The sequence below is a fragment of the Dermochelys coriacea genome, chromosome 3, assembly GCF_009764565.3.
Source record: "Dermochelys coriacea isolate rDerCor1 chromosome 3, rDerCor1.pri.v4, whole genome shotgun sequence".
NCBI lineage: Eukaryota > Metazoa > Chordata > Testudines > Dermochelyidae > Dermochelys > Dermochelys coriacea.
The window spans coordinates 47,129,401-47,152,307 of record NC_050070.1 but is presented as its reverse complement, the minus strand read 5'-3'; the positions used below and the strand labels follow the sequence as shown (position 1 = coordinate 47,152,307).

Here is a 22,907-nt window from a genome sequence, read left to right as displayed (position 1 = left end):
ACCAACACCAACTAAATCATCCCAGCCAAGGCTTTGTCAAACTGAGCCTTAAAAACCTCTAAAGATAGAAATTCCATCACCTCCCTAGGTAACCCATCCCAGTGCTTCACCACACTCCTAGTGAAATCGTGTTTCCTGATATCCAACTTGAGACCATTGCTCCTTGTTCTGTCATCTGTCACCACTGAGAACAGCCGAGCTCCATCCTCTTTAGAACCCCCTTTAGGTAGTTGATGGCTGCCATCAAATCCCCCCTCACTCTTCTCTTCTGTAGACTAAACAAACCCAGTTTCCACAGCTGCTCCTCGTAAGTCATGTGCCCCAGCCCCCTGATCATTTTCCTCCACTGGACTCTCTCCAGTTTGTCCACATCCTTTCTGTAGTGGGGGGCGCAAAACTGGACGCAATACTCCAGATGTGGCCTCACCAGTGCCAAATAGAGGGGAATAATCACTTCCGTCAATCTGCTGCCAATGCTCCTACTAATGCAGCCCAATATGCTGTTAACCTTCTTGGCAACTGTTAGGATACAGATATTCAGGCCTATCTGTAAAGGCCTATACTCTAAGAATTTAGGTGTATTCTTATCACCTAGCTAGTTATAGAGGTATAAAAGAAAGAATCAAAATCACTGTCTGCCGGTGTAAGGGCCTTCTCTTACTGTGACAGTCTGAGGCCCTGTTCTTAGGCTAAGGCCCTTGGCTAAGCAGCAGAGGCAGCCATAAGCTGGGAAGCGAACGGTCAGATTCTCACATTCCAACTAGTCACATTGAAATAAGATGCTATTGGGCTGTTAGGAATACAATCATAGATTCATAGATACTAAGGTCAGAAGGGACCATTCTGATCATCTAGTCTGACCTCCTGCACAACGAAGACCACAGAATCTCACCCACCCACTCCTACGAAAAACCTCACCTATGTCTGAGCTATTGAAGTCCTCAAATCATGGTTTAAAGACTTCAAGGAGCAGAGAATCCTCCCTCAAGTGACCCGTGCCCCATGCTACAGAGGAAGGTGAAAAACCTCAAGGCCTCTTCCAATCTGCACTGGAGGAAAATTCCTTCCCGACCCCAAATATGGCGATCAGCTAAGCCCTGAGCATATGGGCAAAATTCACCAGCCAGATACTACAGAAAATTCTTTCCTGGGTAACTCAGATCCCACCCATCTAATATCCCATCTCAGGGGATTAGGCTTATTTACCCTGAATATTTAAAGATCAATTAATTACCAAAATCACATTATCGCATCATACCATCTCCTCCATAAACTTATCGAGTAGAATCTTAAAGCCAGATAGATCTTTTGCCTCCACTGCTTCCCTTGGAAGGCTATTCCAAAACTTCACTCCTCTGATGGTTAGAAACCTTCATCTAACTTCAAGTCTAAACTTCCTGGTGGCCAGTTTATAACCCATTTGTTCTTGTGTCCACATTGGTGCTGAGCTTAAATAATTCCTCTCCCTCTCCGGTATTTATCTCTCTGATATATTTATAGAGAGCAATCATATCTCCCCTCAACCTTCTTTTAGTTAGGCTAAACAAGCCAAGCTCCTTGAGTCCCCTTTCATAAGACAAGTTTTCCATTCCTCGGATCATCCTAGTAGCCCTTCTCTGTACCTGCTCCAGCTTGAATTCATCCGTTTTAAACATGGGAGACCACAACTGCACACAGTATTCCAGGTGAGGTCTCACCAGTGCCTTGTATAATGGTACTAAAACCTCTTTGTCCCTATTGGAAATACCTCTCCTGATGCATCCCAAAACCGCATTAGCTTTTTTCACAGCCATATCACAATGGCAGCTCATAGACATCCTATGATCAACCAATACTCCAAGGTCCTTCTCCTCTTCTGTTACTTCAAATTGATGCGTCCCCAACTTATAACTAAAATTCTTGTTATTAATCCCTAAATGCATAACCTTACACTTCTCACTATTAAATTTCATCCTATTACTATTACTCCAGTTTACAATGTCATCCAGATCCTCCTGTATAATATCCCGATCCTTCTCTGAATTGGCAATACCTCCCAGCTTTATATCATCTGCAAACTTTATTAGCACACTCCCACTTTTTGTGCCGAGGACAGTAATAAAAAGATTAAATAAGATTGGTCCCAAAACTGATCCCTGAGGAACTCCACTAGTAACCTCCCTCCAGCCTGACAGTTTGCCTTTCAGTAAGACCCATTGTAGTCTCCCCTTTAACCAATTCCTTATCCACCTTTCGATCTTCATATTGATCCCCATCTTTTCCAATTTAACTAATAATTCCCCATGTGGCACAGTATCAAACACCTTACTGAAATAGAGGTAAATTAGATCCACTGCGTTTCCTTTGTCTAAAAAATTTGTTACTTTCTCAAAAAAGGAGATCAGGTTGGTTTGGCACGATCTACATTTTGTAAAACCATGTTGTATTTTGTCCCATTTACCATTGACTTCAATGTCCTTAACTATTTTCTCCTTCAAAATTTTTTCCAGGACCTTGCTTACTACAGATGTCAAACTAACAGGCCTGTAGTTACCCGGATCCCTTTTTTTCCCTTTCTTAAAAATGGGAACTATATTAGCAATTCTCCAATCATACGGTACAACTCCTGAGTTTACAGATTCATTAAAAATTCTTGCTAATGGGCTTGCAATTTCAGGTGCCAATTCCTTTAATATTCTTGGATGAAGATTGTCTGGGATCCCCGATTTAGTCCCATTAAGCTGTTTGAATTTCGCTTCTACCTCAGATACGGTAATATCTACCTCCATATCCTCATTCCCATTTGTCATGCTACCATTATCCCTAAGATCCTCTTTAGCCTTATTAAAGACTGAGGCAAAGTATTTGTTTATATATTGGGCCATGCCTAGATTATCCTTAACCTCCACTCCATCCTCAGTGTTTAGCGGCCCCACTTCTTCTTTTTTAGTTTTCTTATTTATATGGCTATAGAACCTTTTACTATTGATTTTAATTCCCTTTGCAAGCTCCAACTCTACTTGACTTTTAGCCTGTCTTACTTTATCCCTACATGTTCTGACCTCAATAAGATAGCTTTCCTTGCTGATCCCTCTCATCTTCCACTCCCTGTATGCTTTCTGCTTCTTCTTAATCACCTCTCTAAGATGCTTGCTCATCCAGCTTGGTGTCCAACTCCTGCCTATTAATTTTTTTCCCTTTCTTTGGGATACAGGCTTCCGATAGCTTCTGTAGCTTTGTCCTGTCCTGTCCCGGACAATCCTGTCCTGATAATGCCTATCGCCTCCAGAGAAAGGGAAGTGCCTAGAAGATGTAAAAGGAAACTTAGTTTGATAGCATCCTGTCTGGCAAGAACTCGCTTATCAATAGCTGGGATGTGAAATCCTCATTTCTTTGTTGTTCTATCACTGTAGTGCCCATTTCCCTATTGTTTGTCTGTATAATCTCTGTCTGGTTCTGTGATTTTCTGTCTGCTGTATAATTAATTTTCCTGGATGTAAACTAATTAAGGTGATGGGATATAATTGGTAAAATAATCATGTTACAGTATGTTAGGATAGAAAACAGTACAGATCTATTGACATTCTGGGCACATTGCAAAGCCCATCCTTTCCCCCAAGTTTTTGTGGGCTATGCACGTGCAGGGAAATTTGAGTGTTGGTAACTGAGAGAATAGCAAATACTTGAGCTATTTTCAATTGGTATCTGTTGTTTGGCTGATTTATCTTTATGTGGCAAGCAGTTGTGCTGGTTCAGGTTTTTTTTGACTTGCAATTTTCATGATTAATATAATAATGAATAAATCTTGGGATAAGTATTTTGTAATTTATTATATATTGCAATAAATAGAATGCAATGAAATAGCTTTTGTTGATAGGCCTGTTAAGACAGATAAATCAGAATAAAGATTATTCTGAAATGATTTTGTTTTTGTGACCTCAGTACACTGAAAATCAACATCCTGAACTCAGGCCAAACCCTGCAGCCTTTACTTCAGAAACTCCTAAGAGTCCACAGGATTTAGCCTCTAATTTTGCAGGCTACATATTTTACTTGAATTACCTCGGTAGTAAAAACAGATTTGTGTATTAATGTGCATAAATTGTATTTATATATTTTTTCAATACAGAGATTTTCTCTTCTAAAGCACTATTGTTGTTTAATGTGTTATTTATTTGCAGGAAATGGATAATTTGATACCTTGCCCTACTTTCTTATTTGTGCAGATGAAAAATACTTCCAAAAATAATTTTAAAGGGTTCAAATTTTATTTTCTATTTTTACTGGCCATCTAGAATTTACGTTGTGAGTGTAAATCCATTGGCAATTTGTGAATCTGATGAAAAATGTATTCGAACAGTTTAAGCTTCAGCATGTCTTACTGTTGCTGCAGCTGCACCAACATTTACTCGATCATCATCCAGAAAATTTATGCTGTCAGCTGTCACACTGAAAGTCTGTAACGCAGTATACAGTCTTCTAATATTTACTGAAATAGTTCAAATGTTTTATGAAAAATAGAAAGCTTGCATATGGTCTAAAAAGTTATGCCATTTATTGGTGTCATAAAGGTTTTTTTTTTGTATGTGCACAAAACTTTACAATAACATCTGGGACACATTCTGTAGGACACTGTGCCAAATCTGTGGTCAGCTAATGACTCCTGTGGATATTTTGCATATGAAATGGCACTAAAACTTCTGCCTTTACAATTTCACTCTTTAATGTGTACTTCAGGTAACATTGAAAATCTCACTATATTTTCCCAGTGATTAAAATGAAACAAAACAGATGGGGTTAATGGAAAACCATGGCACATAATTGCAAGTATTCACTTGTGTTTTATTAGTAAATCTAAATGTAGCATAAGAAGAAAATGTTAAGCAAATTCTGGTTAGGCTAGATTCCTTTCACATTAATATATTCCAAAACTTCAAAAGACGCACACACATTGTAAATGCTCAAATGCATGTGTACGTTCTTTAGGACTATCTCTCTGGGTCAGAGATTGATATGGAGCAAATATAACAGTAAAAATGACATAAGTATGCATTTCTATTCTAACTTAAAAACAACAACAACAACAAAAAACCCAGCACCATTGGACAGCCATATTATAAATGTATGCCCCCATCCTGAAAATGCTTCTGCATGTGAATACTTTGTGGAGACCCATATGTGTAAAGTTACTCATTTGTGCAAGTGTCTTCAGTATAAGGGCCATAGAACTGGAAAATACAAAGAAATACTCATCATAATAAAAAACTGCTCTAATTCTAAAATATTTCCGTGTAAAAGCTTCCATTCTTTAAATTAAAGCATACAGTTCTAAATTATTATATATTATTCCTTCAAATATGTTTTCTTTTTGAATCCTGAAATTTTAAAAATGACCAGTATTATGGATTTCTCAGTACCGCAAAAGAACATTGGAATATCTGACATGATTTAGTTTACTTCTAGGTTTGAGCATAATTTGCCACCAGTTGACTTATTCAAAGCTTGAAATATATAAATACAATATACTCTTTGTTTATTTTTTACTTATTTGTTACTTATTTTATGCCATGGTATATGTGTGCTATAACAATAAACCTTTTGCCAAGCATTGTTTAGTATATGTAACTACGCCAAGTAAGACTGTTTTGCCATTTATGTTAAAAAAAAAAAAAAAAAAAAAAGCTCCAGTGGCTTTAAAGTGCTGCATTTTCTTCACATATAAAAGTGTTTATTATACTATGAACTAAACACCAACAACCTAACACAGTGAAAATCAGTACTTTTCAAAGCAGTATATATTTTTTTTATTAATACAGATAGAAACTTTGGTCTCGTGATTATTTTTCTTGCATGCTAAGATCCCTGAGGGCTGGTCTACACAACATTTTGTAATGCTTTGTGTAACCCCTTACTGTGGATGCAGTTACATATTTACTGTAGCATATTTATATTAAGTAAATTTAACAAAATCAGCTGTACTTATATAAACACTCTATATTGGTATAACTGTATCCACACTTGAAATTGCACCAAAATGGTATAGACAAGCCCTTAATAGTAATTGGAAGAACACATTTTAGCACTTGATTCGTAAATTGATCTGTATTCTTGCTCTATATTACATTAGCTACCCACAGTCCCAAGGAGAAGTTTTGGCAGCCATGGATCAGTGGGAAATGGGGGTACCCCAAGCCTGTCCCCTTTGCCATGACCAAATGCCAGCACTGGGGAGGGTTAAGAAGAAGGTTCAGCCATGATAGTGGCCTTATATCAAACCAAATGAATCCACATGAAGCCCTTTAAACTCTGTGAAATGCAGTATGCTTTTTTCTACCAGAAAGGTAAAAAAATAGCCTTAATGGAACAGAGACTTTGGACCAGGAGTGGGCAAACTGTTTGGCCCAAGGGCCACATCGGGGAATAGAAATTGTATGGCGGGCCATGAAGAGTCACAAAACTGGGGCTGAGGTGCGGGATGGGGTCTGGGCTCTGGGGTGGGGCTGGGGATGAGGAGTTTGGAGTGTAGGAGGGTGCTCTGGGCTGGAACCGAGGGGTTTGGAGGGTGCGAGGAGCATCAGAGCTGGGGCAGGGGTGCAGAAGAGATGCAGGTTCCAGCTGGGGATGTGGGCTCTGGGGTGGGGCTGGGGATAGAGGTTTGGGATGCAGGAGGGTGCTCTGGGCTGGGATTGAGGGGTTTGGAGGACGGAAGGGGGATCAGGGCTGAGGCAGGGGGTTGGGGCATGGGGAGAGGCTCATGGGGTGCAGGCTCCGAGCAGTGCTTACCTCAAGCGGCTCCCAGAAGCAGTGGCATGTCCCTTCAGGGGGGAGGGATACCTCTGTGGTTTGAGCATTTGCCTGCTAAACCCAGGGTTGTGAGTTCAATCCTTGAGGGGGGCATTTAGGGATCTGGGGCAAAAATTGGGGATTGGTCCTGCTTTGAGCAGGGGGGTGGACTAGATGATCTCCTGAGGTCCCTTCCAACCCTTGATATTCTATAATTCTCCAGCTCCCACGTGGCCAGGCAGCTCTGCAAGCAGCCCCATCTGCCGGCACCGCTCCTGCAGCTCCCATTGGAGCGCATAGGAGCTAGAGCAGGGCCATGCCATGGCTTCTGGGAGGTGCGTGGTGCGGCCCCGACCCAGTGCCCTGGCAGGACTAGGGCTAAGGCCTGTGGTGCGGCCCTGCCCCAGCTGGAGCACTGGAGCAGGGCCAAGCCATGAGGTGCGCCCGAGTGGGGGCCAGCTTCAAACGGCTCAGAGGCTGGATCCGACCCGAGGGCTGTAGTTTGCCCACCCCGATCTAGCCCATCTTTTGAATAAGAGGTATCCCTGATGCAAGTTGGTTATTCCTGTTCTTTTCATGATGACTGTGTGTTAGTACCAAATTACACTTTTCACAGCATGTGTCTACTTATAATTTGATTCTTTATGGTAACCAGATACAGAGATTGAGCCTAAACTAACTAACCTATGTTTCAGTATTATGTGCTTTATATATTTTTCATATCTTTAAAAGCGTTGTTTTTTAAAGGAGATATTTATTCTGTCTTGTACAGCACCTAGCACAATGGGGTCCTGGTGCATGACAGCTCTTAGGTGCTACTGCAATATAATAATAGTAGTTTTGAATAGTCTGTTCAATGCCATTTGTAAATGAGCACTATATAAATGTAATTTTGTTACTTTTTTAATAAGGAAAACTAAAATGTGAATATAACAATCTTGTTCTGATTGATACATTTTGGTCTTGGTTTGGAAAATCCTATCTGGGGGAATCTACTGTCACACCCTCCCGCACATCCCTTCTTGGAGTAAAGACTGGCTGTTTCTGACAAATGGCTTCCTCCAAGAGGACCTAAAATATCAACTTATTATGAATTCACCTACTGATGGGCATATACATTTTAGCACGATTATCCAGTAAAAATAAATACATCTGCAGCGAACATGGTATACTATATGCAGCCTTGCACTATAATACTAAACAGGAAACAGCAGCAAATTAATCTGCAACTGGCTTCTCTAGAGGTTGCACACTTCCACAAGTGATAGCAGGTGTGGATCTGGCTCTGGAGCTCTCTCTGAAACAAGCTGATAAAGAGCTGATAGCATTGTAGAGTTTAGTTTCTTCTTGGATTTATTTTGCTTTTAATGCACTTTGGTTGTGATAAATTTGCTCAGTTATTCCTTGTGTAGCTAATGTCCGGAACTTGAAAGTCTTTTGCAAGGCCTGTGTAGTGATAGAACTCAGCTCCTGTTCTCAGTGTGCTTCGGTTGCAGAGACCACATAGTGTGCACACCATTTGTGGATCATTTGCCATTTGGTTTTGGGGAAAGTTGAACAATCTTCCTTCCCCCTGCTGATCCATTTGTGACAATTCAGCATTTTCCTCCAAAATATTATACAAGAAATTTGTGGGAGAGGGAAGGGTTGAATATAACTATGATAGGGCCAAAAGATACCCACCTGCAGTGAAACTCTGAGCAGGGGAAAAAGGCTTGGGGAAACCCAACAAGGTGAACCTTGCAGAGTTTCTCTTTTTCGTTCTTGTACTGAAGACTGAGAGGGGTTCTAGTCTTATGGGAGATCCCCCTAATCTTGTAGAACCTGGGATTCTATGGGAAATAAAGTTACAGCTGCATGATTCCTGAAGCATATGGATCCCCTTACATTTCTGCCTGCCCTTCTCCTCACCTCTGGCTGCATGATTTTGGGTACATTCTACTGTTTCCTTGATTATACACCAAGGACTCTGTCTTGCAAACTGCTGGCACTCTGGCCCTGATTCAATGAAGATCGTAAGCACATGCTTAAAGATAGCTGTGTGCTCCAGTGGATCATGGCCAGAGTGCTGAATACCCTGCAGGATTAAGTCCTATGGCTATGATCAAAACCTATTTGAAATCAATGGAAAGGCTCCCATTGACTTCAGCGGGCTTTAGATCAGGCCTTTCCCTGAGGTGAGGGGAAGATCCTCAGAAGAATGTTAATGCCAGTAAGAACCCTACAGATTTCCATTTTCCCCCAGTTCTATGCTTTGACAACAACATCCATGTGGAACAGACTGTTGAACTTACAGAAATCACACTTTTATTACACCACTCACTGGGTGGATTTCTGCTTGGAAGTCCATTGGCATTTGAGGGGAATGTCTGAGAAGAGAAAGTGCTGCCTAGGTTTACTTTCCACCTTCTACCTTGCCATGCCCTCCCATACCCCCATGCCAATCTGCATTATGTAAGCCTAGCACGGCAGTGCTTCTGTTAGCTTGTGTGACGGGGCAGGAGTACGCCATTGCCTTTTAAACACATTTTTGCCCACTTTTACTTTCGTTTTCCTCACTCTGCTTCAGGAGTCATTCATATCACATCCCAATCAGATGTGGTTCTTCTTGCTCTGATGTACTGTTATGTACATGCGTATGTAAAATATGTTTCATTATGTGTGTAACTATATCCTGTATATTATGTAAAAATTACCACTCTTATATTGATTATAGATTATAATCCCATTAGATGATATTGCATGCCTACTGATGTTCTGTTCACTTAGTAACAAATTCTATAGTAGAGGTCAGAAAACAGTTTGTTCCAAACCCCTATTTTCACTAATTTACAACTTCATAATTTTATGAAGAAAAAAATCCTTTGGGTTTTTGAAATTTTCCATGCTTGGTACAGCTGAAAGACTCTGTGGGTGGGGGGGGGGTGAGTGGGTGTGTAAACTTTAAGAAAGTTCTGTTCAGCTGTTTTTGAGTTTTGTGACTGACAAAAAAAAAAAGACATTTTCTTACTGTTTAAAAAATGGCTACATTTTTTTCATACAGGTAAGTATAAAACAAAAAAATCTGATTTTGGAAACTTAAAAGTTAAGTTTCCAGCAACAGCATTATCTTGGCCATGTTTCCTGTCCTTTATATTTGATGATATGCATTGAGCATGAAGAGAAATATATCAAGCTACATGCTTAAAGTTAAAAGAAAAATAATAGCTCTCTATTTGCAACCTTTATTTTGCATGTCTTGACTTAATTGTGCAACCCTATGCTTTCATTAACATTTAATAAGTAGATGTGTATAATATATATGTGTACATAGTGTACACTTACCTATGTCTGTCCTTTTGAATGTAGGTATGTATCCTGTGCATTGGGATGCCCGTATGAAGGAAACATCATACCAGCTAAAGTGGCAGAAGTAAGAATCCATCTGTCTTTCATATGTTTTAACCATGCTCAAATTATTTTCTCTGTTTAATCCTAGAAGGGTCAATAATAAATCAAAATCAATGTAAAAGGAACACAAAACCCAAACAAACTCTAGACTTTGGTGAATAATTTTGATCAGCACTATCAACTTAAATGTAAAGAAAATAATGTGCTTTGGTGATAATCCGGCACAAAGCAACAAATGAGGAGTTATTTCCTTCACACAGAAGGGCAAGGAAATACTTTGGAAAATAGACTCAAAAGCACAAGAGAATAGACCATGTTGCATGAGATTATTTCTGGCATGATCCCCTGTAAGCAGCAGCTGCTGTTAAATTCACTCTGTGCTGACACCAGTGTGCTGCTCCCCTACAGTCAAACTTGCCATTGAATCGTGGTCCTCTTGGCATACAGCACCCAAGTGCTGGCATCTGCAGCAGCTGCACTAGTTGAGAGAATGGGCTAGGGACCCACTCACAAAATACTTTCTTACTACAAAGCAGTTGGGCATAAGTGAATAAGGAAGGGGAGGCTGATGAACATGGTTAAAAGCGGCTGCCTTGCCCTGTAGGGAAAGAGACAAGGGGCAAGCCGACAGGAAAGTAAGGCCTGGTCTATACTACACAGTTAGGTCGACATAAGCTGCCTTGCGTTGACTTAGCTGTGGAAGTGTCTTCACTGGAATTTGTCTCCAGCTGGCTAAGTACCTCTCCATGCCGATTTAGTAACACCACCTCCCCGAGCAGTGTAGAGTCATGGTCGATGTAATTAGGTCAACGCAGTGTCAGTGTGGACACTGTGTTGCTTACGTTGACTTGGTGGCTGCCAGGAGCCATCCCACAATGCTCCACACTGACAATACAATTGATAAAGATGCTCCTAGTGAGGACATGCACTGCTGACAGGAGCCAAGCGTGCGCACACACACACAAAAGCGATTTAATAACTGTGGTGGCTGTATCCTGACATAAGTTAGGTTGATGTAATTTTGTTGTGTAGACATGGCCTAAGAAATAGCTGGATAGGCCTCCTGGGAGTCAGAGAGAGAGAGAGAGGGAGAACTGTGGAGATAAGAGGGGAAAAGAGAAATCAAGAGGCACAATAAAACGGGGTAACAGCTGTAAAGATTGTCATTGTGGGGAAAGATGTATCACACTCTTGGCTTTTGGCAATATTCCCTTTTTTTTGCCCTATTGCTTTTGCAGCCAGTCAACATTTGTATTCAGCATGGGGAGCTTGCAGGGCATGTCCTCTATCTCCACATCTTTTCTGAGTATTGGTGCCTGTTGGAGCTTGTGATAATGCTCCCACAGCAGCCACACACTTATGCTCTCTGGAAAAATTGCTAGATTGGAAGGTATTCAGTATTTCTGAATTAACTGGTTTTAATATGAAGTGAAAGCTAAGTGGCACAGCTTTAGATATAGTGATGATGATAGAGTCAGCTGTGCTGTAATGAATTGCTTGTTGCAGACATTTCCCCAACAGGCTTCTTTCAGTATGTTGCTTATTTTAAGCACTACTTACCTTCTTTGCACAAAACTAGTCCCTTACAGTGTTACAGTAGGAGTGCTCTTTAATGGCCCAATCCCGTAAACCTGTACTCATATAAGTATTCCATATTGTATCTTAATCCCATTCAATGTCTTCTTCAATAGCCGTACACCAATGAGCACATTGTGAGTGATCAAAATAAAGTAGCGTCTTAAAGTAACTAATTTAGGCTCTGAACCAGCATATATGTCACTAGAAGCATGTGAGCAGCCTGGGTGGGTGGCACACAGGCACATCTGTTTATGTAATTTGCTGGGTCAGAGCTGTCACAGTTACGAGGCTAAATGCTCATCTCATACCTCCTGATCTCTTTGAGCACACCCTTTCTCAGGCCTCAGTTTCTCAGGATGGAGTCACGCTATTCTCCCATTCTCAGAATGGACCCTGGATTAGTCTTTTGTGTCTCAACATGATTTACCTCAGCAGATCTGACTTTATGTTCTGACCCTGCAATTGTGTTCCCTCTAGGAGCAATAAAAGTGGTACCAATCCCTTTTAAAGCAAAGTATTATTCATCAGAACAAAAGCATTTCCAGAGAACATCAGATCTTAAAATAATAAAACAGACAAAATGCATGTCTAGCTTACCAGATTTCTAACCATCTTCTAGTCATAGACTGTTTCCTTAATTCACAAGCCATTTCTCTCTCCCTCTGGGTAAGGGCTACTCATGTGAGTAAGTGTTTGCAGGATTGGGCCATCAATTCCTATTTTAGTCCACCTTTAGCACCAAGTCACTATTTAGACTGGAATAACCTAGTAAAATAGTCTGGGTAGCACAGAAAAAGGTTTTACTTTGATAATGTCAATGAAGTTGCTCCTCTTGAAGATAAAACCCCCAAAAATTGCTAACATACTGGCTTGGTAATTCCCGAACTCCTGGAATTTTGAAGAATGTAATTCATCAGCCTTGTCCCAGAATATTAGGATGCAATAGTTGTATGACAGTGTGAAAGTACTCGCCTACTCATCTTTCCAATCCATGAGGTTTCTCTGTAGTTTAAAAGAAAAAAAACTGTTTTTTCAAAACTCAATTTAAGAATTTAACTTTTGATCATAGCAAGGTAATAAAGTTAAAGTCCAGAAGGGACCACCATATCAACTAGTCTTACCTCCTGTATGTCACAGGCCACCAACACCATCTAGCACCCACACACTACACTCAACAACCAAAATTAGACCAAAATATTACAGGCCAAAGAAGCCTAACCTTTAATGTGCCAAAGGCAGAAAATAGGAGGGACTGAGATGCACCAATGCCTGAGATCCATGCATGGCAGAGAATTAAGTGAGATTACCTAATTAACCCAGCAAGTGACATGCACCACACACTGTAGAGGAAGGTGAAAAACATCCAGTCACTGCCAATCTGACCTAGGGGAAAATTCCTTCCCAGCTCTACATACAGTTAGACCTTGAGCATGTGAGCAAGAACCGAACAGCTGAGTATGTGAGAGAGAGCGAATGCTGCTTGTCACCTCAGAGCACTAGTCTGCCCCGTCCAGTGTCCCATCTCCAACTGTGTCCATCTTTGATGCTTCAGAGAAAGGAGACCCAAATAAATAAATAAAAACTAGAATACAGTTTGTAGAAAAATCCCTTCCTGATTCCTCCAGGTGACCACCTGAAGCCCTGAAGAATGAGCTTTGGGAATATCAAACCAGAAGGGACTGCCATTGCTGCCAACCCCTGTCCCGCCCCCAACATCACAAGCAACCCCCTCATATAATCCCACTCCGAATTGCCCAGCTTTCTTAAAACTAATTAAGTTGTTTACCCCCACAACTCCTATTGGGAGGCTGTTCCAGAACTTCACCTCTCTGATAGTTAGAAAGGTGTGTGAGGGCACTCAGTTGATGAGGAGAGGAGCAGGAGCAGAGCAGAATTTTTTCTTCTTCTACGGGACCTTTTGGGCTCTCTCTTTGGGAGAAAGGGGGACTCAAAGACCCAGCAGTTGATGGAAGGAAGGTGGTTTCCAGCAGCTTATAGGGGAAGCGAGGGATAGAGATGCCTCTTCTCTTCTTGTCATCCTGAAAGTGCACCTCCAGACAATATCTTCAGCAGATAATTAAAAAGACTGTCTAGGAAAAAAAAAGATGCAATCTAATATTATAAACTCACGCTGAAATTAAAAAAAACAAAAACAGATTGAGGTTTATGAGCAGAAGTCCTCACAGAGTAACAGTGCCATTCTTGAAGCTATGGTCTATTCAGGCACCTGCAGTGTGTTTGACTTGCAGCAAGACATGGGCCTTCCTTACACCAAGGTGCTTACAATGTAATGAATGTCATTCTATTTTATTTTATTTTATTTTATTTTATATTAAGTGTGTGAGAAATTTATTTTGATTTGAACCTGGATCTTGGATCTGAAAGCAAGAATGGTTTTACTACATTTGCCATAGTCATAGCACTCATATCCGCCTTACAAGCTTTGAACAGAACAATTCAAACCACTTGAGTCCTTTTTCATCTGGTCTTTGAATTGAGCAAATAACAGCATTGCACCAGTACTTCCGAGACTGGTGGCAAAGCACTTTGTCAACCTCCTTCAACATATATATAACAATCCTGCTGATGATGTCCTGGAATTGCTTTAACAGTACCATGCAATACAAATGAATCTACCTTGCAAAGCAGTGTATTTCTATTTCTGTAATAGTAGATTTGCGGACTGGGATTCTGTTGCTGCAGGGTGTCCTTTTCAGTATGTTTGAAGCTCAGGTGGGAATACTGCAAGAAATAAACCAGTTCAGCAACTGAAAATAAGTTTTTAGACCATTTCCCAACAAATTCAAAGAGACTGTGATGGTAGTTGGAAATGCCTCCTAATAAAAAGTATGGGCTCAATCCTGCAATCCCTTATTTGCACTAAATTACTCATATGAGTAGTTCTAGTGAAGTTTATGGTACTGCTCTCAGGAATAAGAACTATTCATGAGAGTAAGGTTTTGTAAAATTGGGCTGGAGTATGTTAGGAGTTATGAATGTTAGAAGTAAAGGAATCTTGTTGACTTTTAATTGTGTTACAGTTTTGATTTTTTTTCAGTACAATTTTTTTTATTAGTGTCCAGTTTCCTAAAAATCAAGCAATCTAGGGACTAAAATTCCTTTGGTTTTCATTAGACCTTTGATTTCCAAGGAAAGAAAAATCAGGCCTCTAGTTAGCACACTCAGTCTGCTTTTTCCTGTGAAATATGCAAACCTAAAGGCAAGTCTTTACTAAAAAAAATACACAGGGCAGACAGATCAGCTGGGGAATTCCCAGGTATGGCTGTCCCTAGGGGGGTGCAGGGCCCGGGACATAGGCATGAAGTTTCTACCTGTGGGGGGGAGTGCTCCCCCTGGCTCTGCCCAAGCCCTGCCCCAACTCCACCCCTTCCCCCAAGGTGCCACCCCTACCCTTCCTCTTCCCATCCCTGCCCTACCCCCACCCCGCCTTTTCCCACCTCTTCCCAGCCCAGTTCCACCCCCTTCCCTGAGTGTGCTATACCCTCACTCCTCTCCCCTCCCCCTCAGCGCCTTCAGATGCAGCAAAACAGCTGATCAGTAGTAAGCACTGGGAGGGAGGGGGAAGCGCTGATTGGCAGGTCCCGCCAGCAAGCAGGATGCACTTGTGGGAGGGGAAGCTTGGTAGGGGGGCTCCTCCTCCTTCCTGTCCTCCCCTCGCCTCAGCTCCCCACTTGTTTCCTCACAAAGTTCGGGGGCCCCAAAGTGCAGGGCCCAGGGCGGTCACCCCAATTTGCTGTACCCTAGGGGCAGCTCTGTTCCCAGGGAAGTGGGTAACTTTGGGGAAGGGTTTGGGGGGTTAATCCATAAACATTAAAAAAAAATCTTGATTCTTTTGGGTGTAATGGGAGAATGAGGGAGAGTGTTGTGACTTGATGAATTTGGTTTGGGAGATTATTCCATGCATGGGCGCTGCCTATGAAGAGGAGAGGAACAGTGTGTTTTACTTAGATGGCAATCATTTTTTACCTTATATTCTAAGTATTATTTTTTGCTCTGGTTACATCTCATCATTTTAGAATGCTTTTCTGTTTTCTAATTAGGTGTCAAAACAGCTGTATAGCATGGGCTGCTATGAGATCTCTCTGGGGGACACAATTGGTGTGGGGACCCCAGGCAGCATGAAGAGAATGTTGGAAGCTGTTATGAAGGAAATCCCTGTGAGTGCTCTTGCTGTTCACTGCCATGACACGTATGGCCAGGCTTTAGCCAATATCCTCACAGCCATACAGGTAATTCAGACTCTGTCTTTACAGATATTGTAAGTAATGATTCACTTTAATTCATTTGCTAAACTTCTATGAAGTAAGTGCCAGTTACTTTCTGCATTTTCTATAGTTATTACTATTTTTGCACATGCTAAGGGTACCTCAGAACCCTGATTGTGTCATTTCATGAACCAGTAGAGACACAAGGTGGGTGAGGTAATATCTTTTATTGGACTGACTTCTGTTGGTGAGAGAGACAAGCTTTTGAGCCACAGAGAGTTGTTCTTCAGGTCTGGGAAAGGTCATTCGAGCATCACAGCTAAATGCAAGGTGGAATGGATAGTTTAATGTAAGTAGTTAGCACATATTCTAAGGGATCATTGTAATAAACTAAAGGAGTACTTGTGGCACCTTAGAGACTAACAAATTTATTTGAGCATAAGCTTTCGTGAGCTACAGCTCACTTCATCGGATAAATCCAGTGTCTGGAACAGCCTCCCAGTAATAGCCCACTTTAATTGATTTGTCTCGTTAGAGTTGGTAAGGCAACCCCCATCTTTTCATGTTCTGTGTGTGTGTGTGTGTGTGTGTGTGTGTCTATATCTTCCAATTGTATTTTCCACTCAATGCATCTGATGAAGTGGGTTTTAGCCCATGAAAGCTTATGCCCAAATAAATTTGTTAGTCATTAGTTAGACACGGCTACAACTACACTGCATATTTCATAAACCATTATCAGTTATATATCCTTATTCACTTAATGTCTTCAATGCCACACAAAATAAACACACCAAGACATAGTTATGGTGATACTATGTGGCTTTGGTTTTAGTGGAAAACAAGAATATAAATTAAATATTAATGAGCCCTCAGGTACCGCTTTGTTGGAAGCATGTTGTATGTCCACAGGTTACCAAAGCGACTGACTGTCTAGTACCATCTAATTTAAAAAGTGCCTAAATATCAAATAGAATGATGCAGGATTACTCCTTCGGTGAATGGATTTTGAGTTTTCATACCAGCCATAACAACTTATTTTGAACTGCTCAGATGGCATTAATCTAAGGCTTGTTGGTTATCTATTCCACACAGGTAGTAAATATTTTGGATTATTCTTCCACTGTTAGCTTGGCTTTGGTGTTCTTTCTATTACCTATTTATGTACATGGAGATGGTAAAACAAGTTAAATCAAACACCTTTCTAACACGTTTAGTTCCCTTTCAAATGTGATTTTAGTTGGCAAAAAGACTTCCGTTTTTAAAAAATTGTTCCCCTTCTATACTAATAATTTTGGATAATAGATATATTGACTTCTTCAAGAAACCTTCTGTACTAATCACTTGTTTTCATTCCACTGTAATTTTGTAAAACATTTTTGGGGGCAAAACATTTTTCATATTTAGACTCATTCTAAAGGAGAATTTTTTTTTAAAGCTTGAAGAAATACAACTTGTTTATGTAATATGGGCCTGTGAAAAATTACCATTTTTTGATGTGTCTTTTATTTCTGCTCTTATAATTGTAACATGGCTTGTTTTTAAAAGTTCAAAAAGAGTAGCAGGGAATTGTTTCAATAGGGGCATCTTTCCCATTTTCAGGCCTTGGAGTAGCACATTGCACAGTAAGGTTATGCATCCAAGTTAAGGAGGTTTAAACTTTTGCTTATGGTATCCAAAGCTCATCAACACCCACTTCTGCTGTTGCAAACATAGCTATGTCTCCTGGTAGAAATAAATGGTATGATAGGGTTGTGATATCCTTTATCACAACAGATAATTTCACAAAAAACTGTAAAACCCTTGAGCATGGGAGTTTTCCATAAAAATTCACAGAGCATCGTCTTTCAAATCTCTCCTTAAAATTCATTGCTCTTATGATGCCTACAAAACATTGAACAATGACTAGGCAGCTGATGTATTAAAACTGCTACTTAATGACCAAATTTGTTTTGCTGTTACCTGGTCCTCCCTACCCACCTTTGTTTGTTTTCTGTTTTGGTTGTCTTTTGTCATACGCTAAGATAGTAATTTCTTTGCAGTAGGGATTGCCTTTTTATGATGTGTGTAGTGTGCCCAGCTCCACAAGTCCTGATCCCTGATTGGGTTTCTAGGTTCTACCATAATACAAATAGTGTTTAAAAAAAAAGGGGGGGGGGAGAGTGAAAACAGGTTGTCTCACTGATCTTGAATCAGCCTGAGCTTGTTTGATCTTCAGTACTAAATAAGTTTGTACCTAATTCATAGTTGAATAACTTTAGTGATTAAAAACACATATAATTTCATTTTGAAAGACGCTATATGGTACATATTTTTTTCCTGGTGGACAAAGGATAGTGCTCTGGGATATTGTATGGGTGGCTGCAGTTTAATTCTTGCTCTTGTCATTGAATAAAATAAATTCAGTCACTACCTTGCAGCTGTACAGAAATTGACACATTATTATGTATATACCAGATTGCAGTTGCTGTTTGTAAAAGAACCTAATTCGGTAGTTCTGAGTACAATTTTCTTCCACATATATTTATGTATTTTTCATATTCCTATTTGGAAGAGTTTTTGCTTATGGGAAGCAGGTCAGATAAAACATTTGTCTTTCAGACAAGTGAGTTGTCAAGGCATGTTTTAGGTGAGTTCTAGTTTGGAAAAAAGAAAAGGAGTACTTGTGGCACCTTAGAGACTAACAAATTTATTTGAGCATAAGCTTTTGTGAGTTACAGCTCACTTCATCAATTTTGTACACTCATCCCTTCTCCAGAAGTTCACTGCAGATCTCAGGGTAGAGACAGGTCTTACAGTGCTAAGAGATAAGGTGTGTGGCTTCTGCTGTAGCCAGTGATGAGCTGCCAAAAGGTGAAGAACCGGTTCCTTCAATCGCTCCGGATCTTCAGCAGCACTTCAGCGGCAGGTCCTTCACTCGCTCCGGGTCTTCAGCAGTACTTTGGCGGCAGGTCCTTAAGAGCTGCCGAAGACCCGGAGCTAGTGATGGACCCGCCACCGAAGTGCCGCCAAAGACCTGGAGCGCCGGTGAGTAAAAAGTGCCTACAGTTAACCATGTGCTTAAGTGTTTTCTTGTTACAGCATTCAAAAGCTTTCTAACAGGTTTCAGAGTAGCAGCCATGTTAGTCTGTATTCGCAAAAAGAAAAGGAGTACTTTGTGGCACGTTAGAGACTAACAAATTTATTTGAGCATAAGCTTTCGTGAGCTACAGCTCACTTCATCGGATGCATTTGGTGGAAAATACAGTGGGGAGATTTATATACACACACAGAGAACATGAAACAATGGGTTTTATCGTACACACTTTAAGGAGAGTGATCACTTAAGATGAGCCATCACCAGCAGCAGAGTGGGAAGGGATGAAAACCTTTCATGGTGATAAGCAAGGTAGGCTATTTCCAGCAGTTAACAAGAACATCTGAGGAACAGTGAGGGGTGGGGTGGGGGGGGAGAAATAACATGGGGAAATAGTTTTAATTTGTGTAATGACTCATCCATTCCCAGTCTCTATTCAAACCTAAGTTAATTGTATCCAGTTTGCAAATTAATTCCAATTCAGCAGTCTCTCATTGGAGTCTGTTTTTGAAGTTTTTTTGTTGAAGGATAACCACCCTCAGGTCTGTAATCGAGGGACCGGAGAGTTCTCCGACTGGTTTTTGAATGTTATAATTCTTGACGTCTGATTTGTGTCCATTTATTCTTTTACATAGAGACTGTCCAGTTTGACCAATGTACATGGCAGAGGGGCATTGCTGGCGCATGATGGCATATAACACATTGGTAGATGCGCAGGTGAACGAGCCTCTGATAGTGTGGCTGATGTGATTAGGCCCTATGATGGTGTCCCCTGAATAGATATGTGGACAGAGTTGGCAACGGGCTTTGTTGCAAGGATAGGTTCCTGGGTTAGCAGTTCTGTTGTGTGGTGTGTAGTTGCTGGTGAGTATTTGCTTCAGGTTGGGGGGCTGTCTGTAAGCAAGGACTGGCCTGTCTTCCATGATCTGTGAGAGTGATGGGTCGTCCTTCAGGATAGGTTGTAGATCCTTGATGATGAATTGGAGAGGTTTTAGTTGGGGGCTGAAGGTGATGGCTAGTGGCGTTCTGTTATTTTCTTTATTGGGCCTGTCCTGTAGTAGGTGACTTCTGGGTACTCTTCTGGCTCTGTCAATCTGTTTCTTCACTTCAGCAGGTGGGTATTGTAGTTGAAGGAATGCATGATAGAGATCTTGTAGGTGTTTGTCTCAGTCTGAGGGGTTGGAGCAAATGCGGTTATATCGTAGAGCTTGGCTGTAGACAATGGATCATGTGGTATGATCTGGAGGAAAGCTAGAGGCATGTAGATAGGAATAGCGGTCAGTAGGTTTCCGATATAAGGTGGTGTTTCAGTGACCATTGCTTATTAGCACCGTAGTGTCCAGGAAGTGGATCTCTTGTGTGGACTGGTCCAGGCTGAGGCTGATGGTGGGATGGAAATTGTTGAAATCATGGTGGAATTCCTCAAGGGCTTCTTTTCCATGGGTCCAGATGATGAAGATGTCATCAATGTAGCGCAAGTAGAGTAGGGGCATTAGGAGACGAGAGCTGAGGAAGCGTTGTTCTAAGTCAGCCATAAAAATGTTGGCATACTGTGGGTCCATGCGTGTACCCATTGCAGTGCCGCTGATTTGAAGGTATACATTGTCCTCAAATGTGAAATAGTTATGGGTGAGGACCAAGTCATAAAGTTCAGCCACCAGGTTAGCCGTGACATTATCAGGGATACTGTTCCTGACGGCTTGTAGTCCATCTTTGTGTGGAATGTTGGTGTAGAGGGCTTCTACATCCACAGTGGCTAGGATGGTGTTTTTAGGAAGATCGCAAAGGATTGTAGTTTCCTCGGGAAGTCAGTGGTGTCTCGAAGATAGCTGGGAGTGCTGGTAACATAGGGCCTGAGAAGGGAGTCTACATAGCCAGACAATTCTGCTGTCAGGGTGCCTGTGCCTGAGCTGATGGGGCTTCCAGGATTTCCAGGTTTATGGATCTTGGGTAGCAGATAGAATACCCCAGGTTGGGGTTCTAGGGGTGTGTCTGCAGATTTGTTCTTGTGCTTTTTCAGGGAGTTTCTTGAGCAAATGCTGTAGTTTCTTTTGGCAACTCTCAGTGGGATCAGAGGGTAATGGCTTGTAGAAAGTGGTGTTGGAGAGCTGCCTAGTAGCCTCTTGTTCATACTCTGATCTATTCATGATGATGACAGCACCTCCTTTGTCAGCCTTTTTGATTATGATGTCAGAGTTGTTTCTGAGGCTGTGGATGGCATTGTGTTCTGCACGGCTGAGGTTATGGGGCAAGTGATGCTGCTTCTCCACATTTCAGCCCGTGCACGTCGGCAGAAGCACTCTATGTAGAAGTCCAGTCTGCTGTTTCGACCTTCAGGAGGAGTCCACCCAGAATCCTTCTTTTTGTAGTGTTGGTAGGAAGGTCTCTGTGGGTTAATATGTTGGTCAGAGGTGTGTTGGAAATATTCCTTGAGTCGGAGACATCAAAAATAGGATTCTAGGTCACCACAGAACTGTATCATGTTCGTGGGGGTGGAGGGGCAAAAGGAGAGGCCCCGAGATAGGACAGATTCTTCAGGGGACACCATCATAGGGCCTAATCACATCAGCCACACTATCAGAGGCTCGTTCACCTGCGCATCTACCAATGTGATATATGCCATCATGTGTCAGCAATGCCCCTCTGCCATGTACATTGGTCAAACTGGACAGTCTCTACGTAAAAGAATAAATGGACACAAATCAGACGTCAAGAATTATAACATTCAAAAACCAGTCGGAGAACACTTCAATCCTTCCAGTCACTCGATTACAGACCTGAGGGTGGCTATCCTTCAACAAAAAAACTTCAAAAACAGACTCCAACGAGAGACTGCTGAATTGGAATTATTTTGCAAACTGGATACAATTAACTTAGGTTTGAATAGAGACTGGGAATGGATGAGTCATTACACAAAGTAAAACTATTTCCCCATGGTATTTCTCCCTCCCACCCCACCCCCCACTGTTCCTCTGATATTCTTGTTAACTGCTGGAATTAGCCTACCTTGCTTGTCACCATGAAAGGTTTTCCTCCTTCCCCCCCCCCTGCTGCTGGTGATGGCTCATCTTAAGTGATCACTCTCCTTACAGTGTGTATGATAAAACCCATTGTTTCATGTTCTCTGTGTGTGTATATCAGTCTCCCGACTGTATTATCCACCAAATGCATCCGATGAAGTGAGCTGTAACTCACGAAAGCTTATGCTCAAATAAATTTGTTAGTCTCTAACGTGCCACAAGTACTCCTTTTCTTTTTGCAAAAGCTTTCTAGTTGCCTCACAGCACACTGTCTGGTTCTTTGTATTCTTTAACCAGCTTCAAAATTTAACAACCGAGTCGCGCAAACCGGCTCCAGCTCACCATTGGCTGTAGCGCTATTTACATGGAAGAATGATGTGCATTGGCTAGTGGCTCCTTCATCCCCATCATCCCATAAATCCCACACCGCAAATGCTCCTTCCATGCTAATTTGCATGTACACCATGGTAGGTCAGCTCTGTGATGTGGCCCACTGTCCAGGTTCTCCATGGATTGTGATTCCCTCTGCCTTCTCTCTTCACTTGCATCAGTTCTGCAGACTTTCACGCCAGGTGTGCCACAGGGGAGTGGAGACCAGGATCTTGGCCTGTGTGACATATTGGCCTCTCTGTGAAGTACTGTGTTGGTGTAGTATTATGCAATGAAATTAATTAGAAAAAAAAAAAAACCTGTTGAGCAGCAAATTCTACTCCTTCTGAGTCACTGCAGACTAAAACCCCAGACTAAGAACTATTGTATTTCCTAAAAACCAATAAATGACAGTAGGAAAGCCACAGATCATTCTACACTAATTTAGTCAGTGATTGGATGTGAGCTCTCTTGGGGTACCTCATACGT

General features: G+C 41.4%; 1 protein-coding gene across 7 annotated transcripts in view; it reads left to right on the top strand.

Moving 5' to 3' along the window:
* The window catches only part of HMGCLL1 (3-hydroxymethyl-3-methylglutaryl-CoA lyase like 1), a 117,158-nt gene that overhangs the window by 51,937 nt on the left and 42,314 nt on the right, over nucleotides 1–22,907 (top strand). For all 7 annotated transcript variants that reach the window (XM_043510387.1, XM_038397786.2, XM_038397787.2 and 4 more), the window contains 2 exons: nucleotides 10,111–10,174; nucleotides 15,792–15,980. In XM_043510387.1, coding sequence (XP_043366322.1) covers nucleotides 10,111–10,174; nucleotides 15,792–15,980 — 253 coding nt within the window. The remainder of the gene's footprint in view (nucleotides 1–10,110; nucleotides 10,175–15,791; nucleotides 15,981–22,907) is intronic.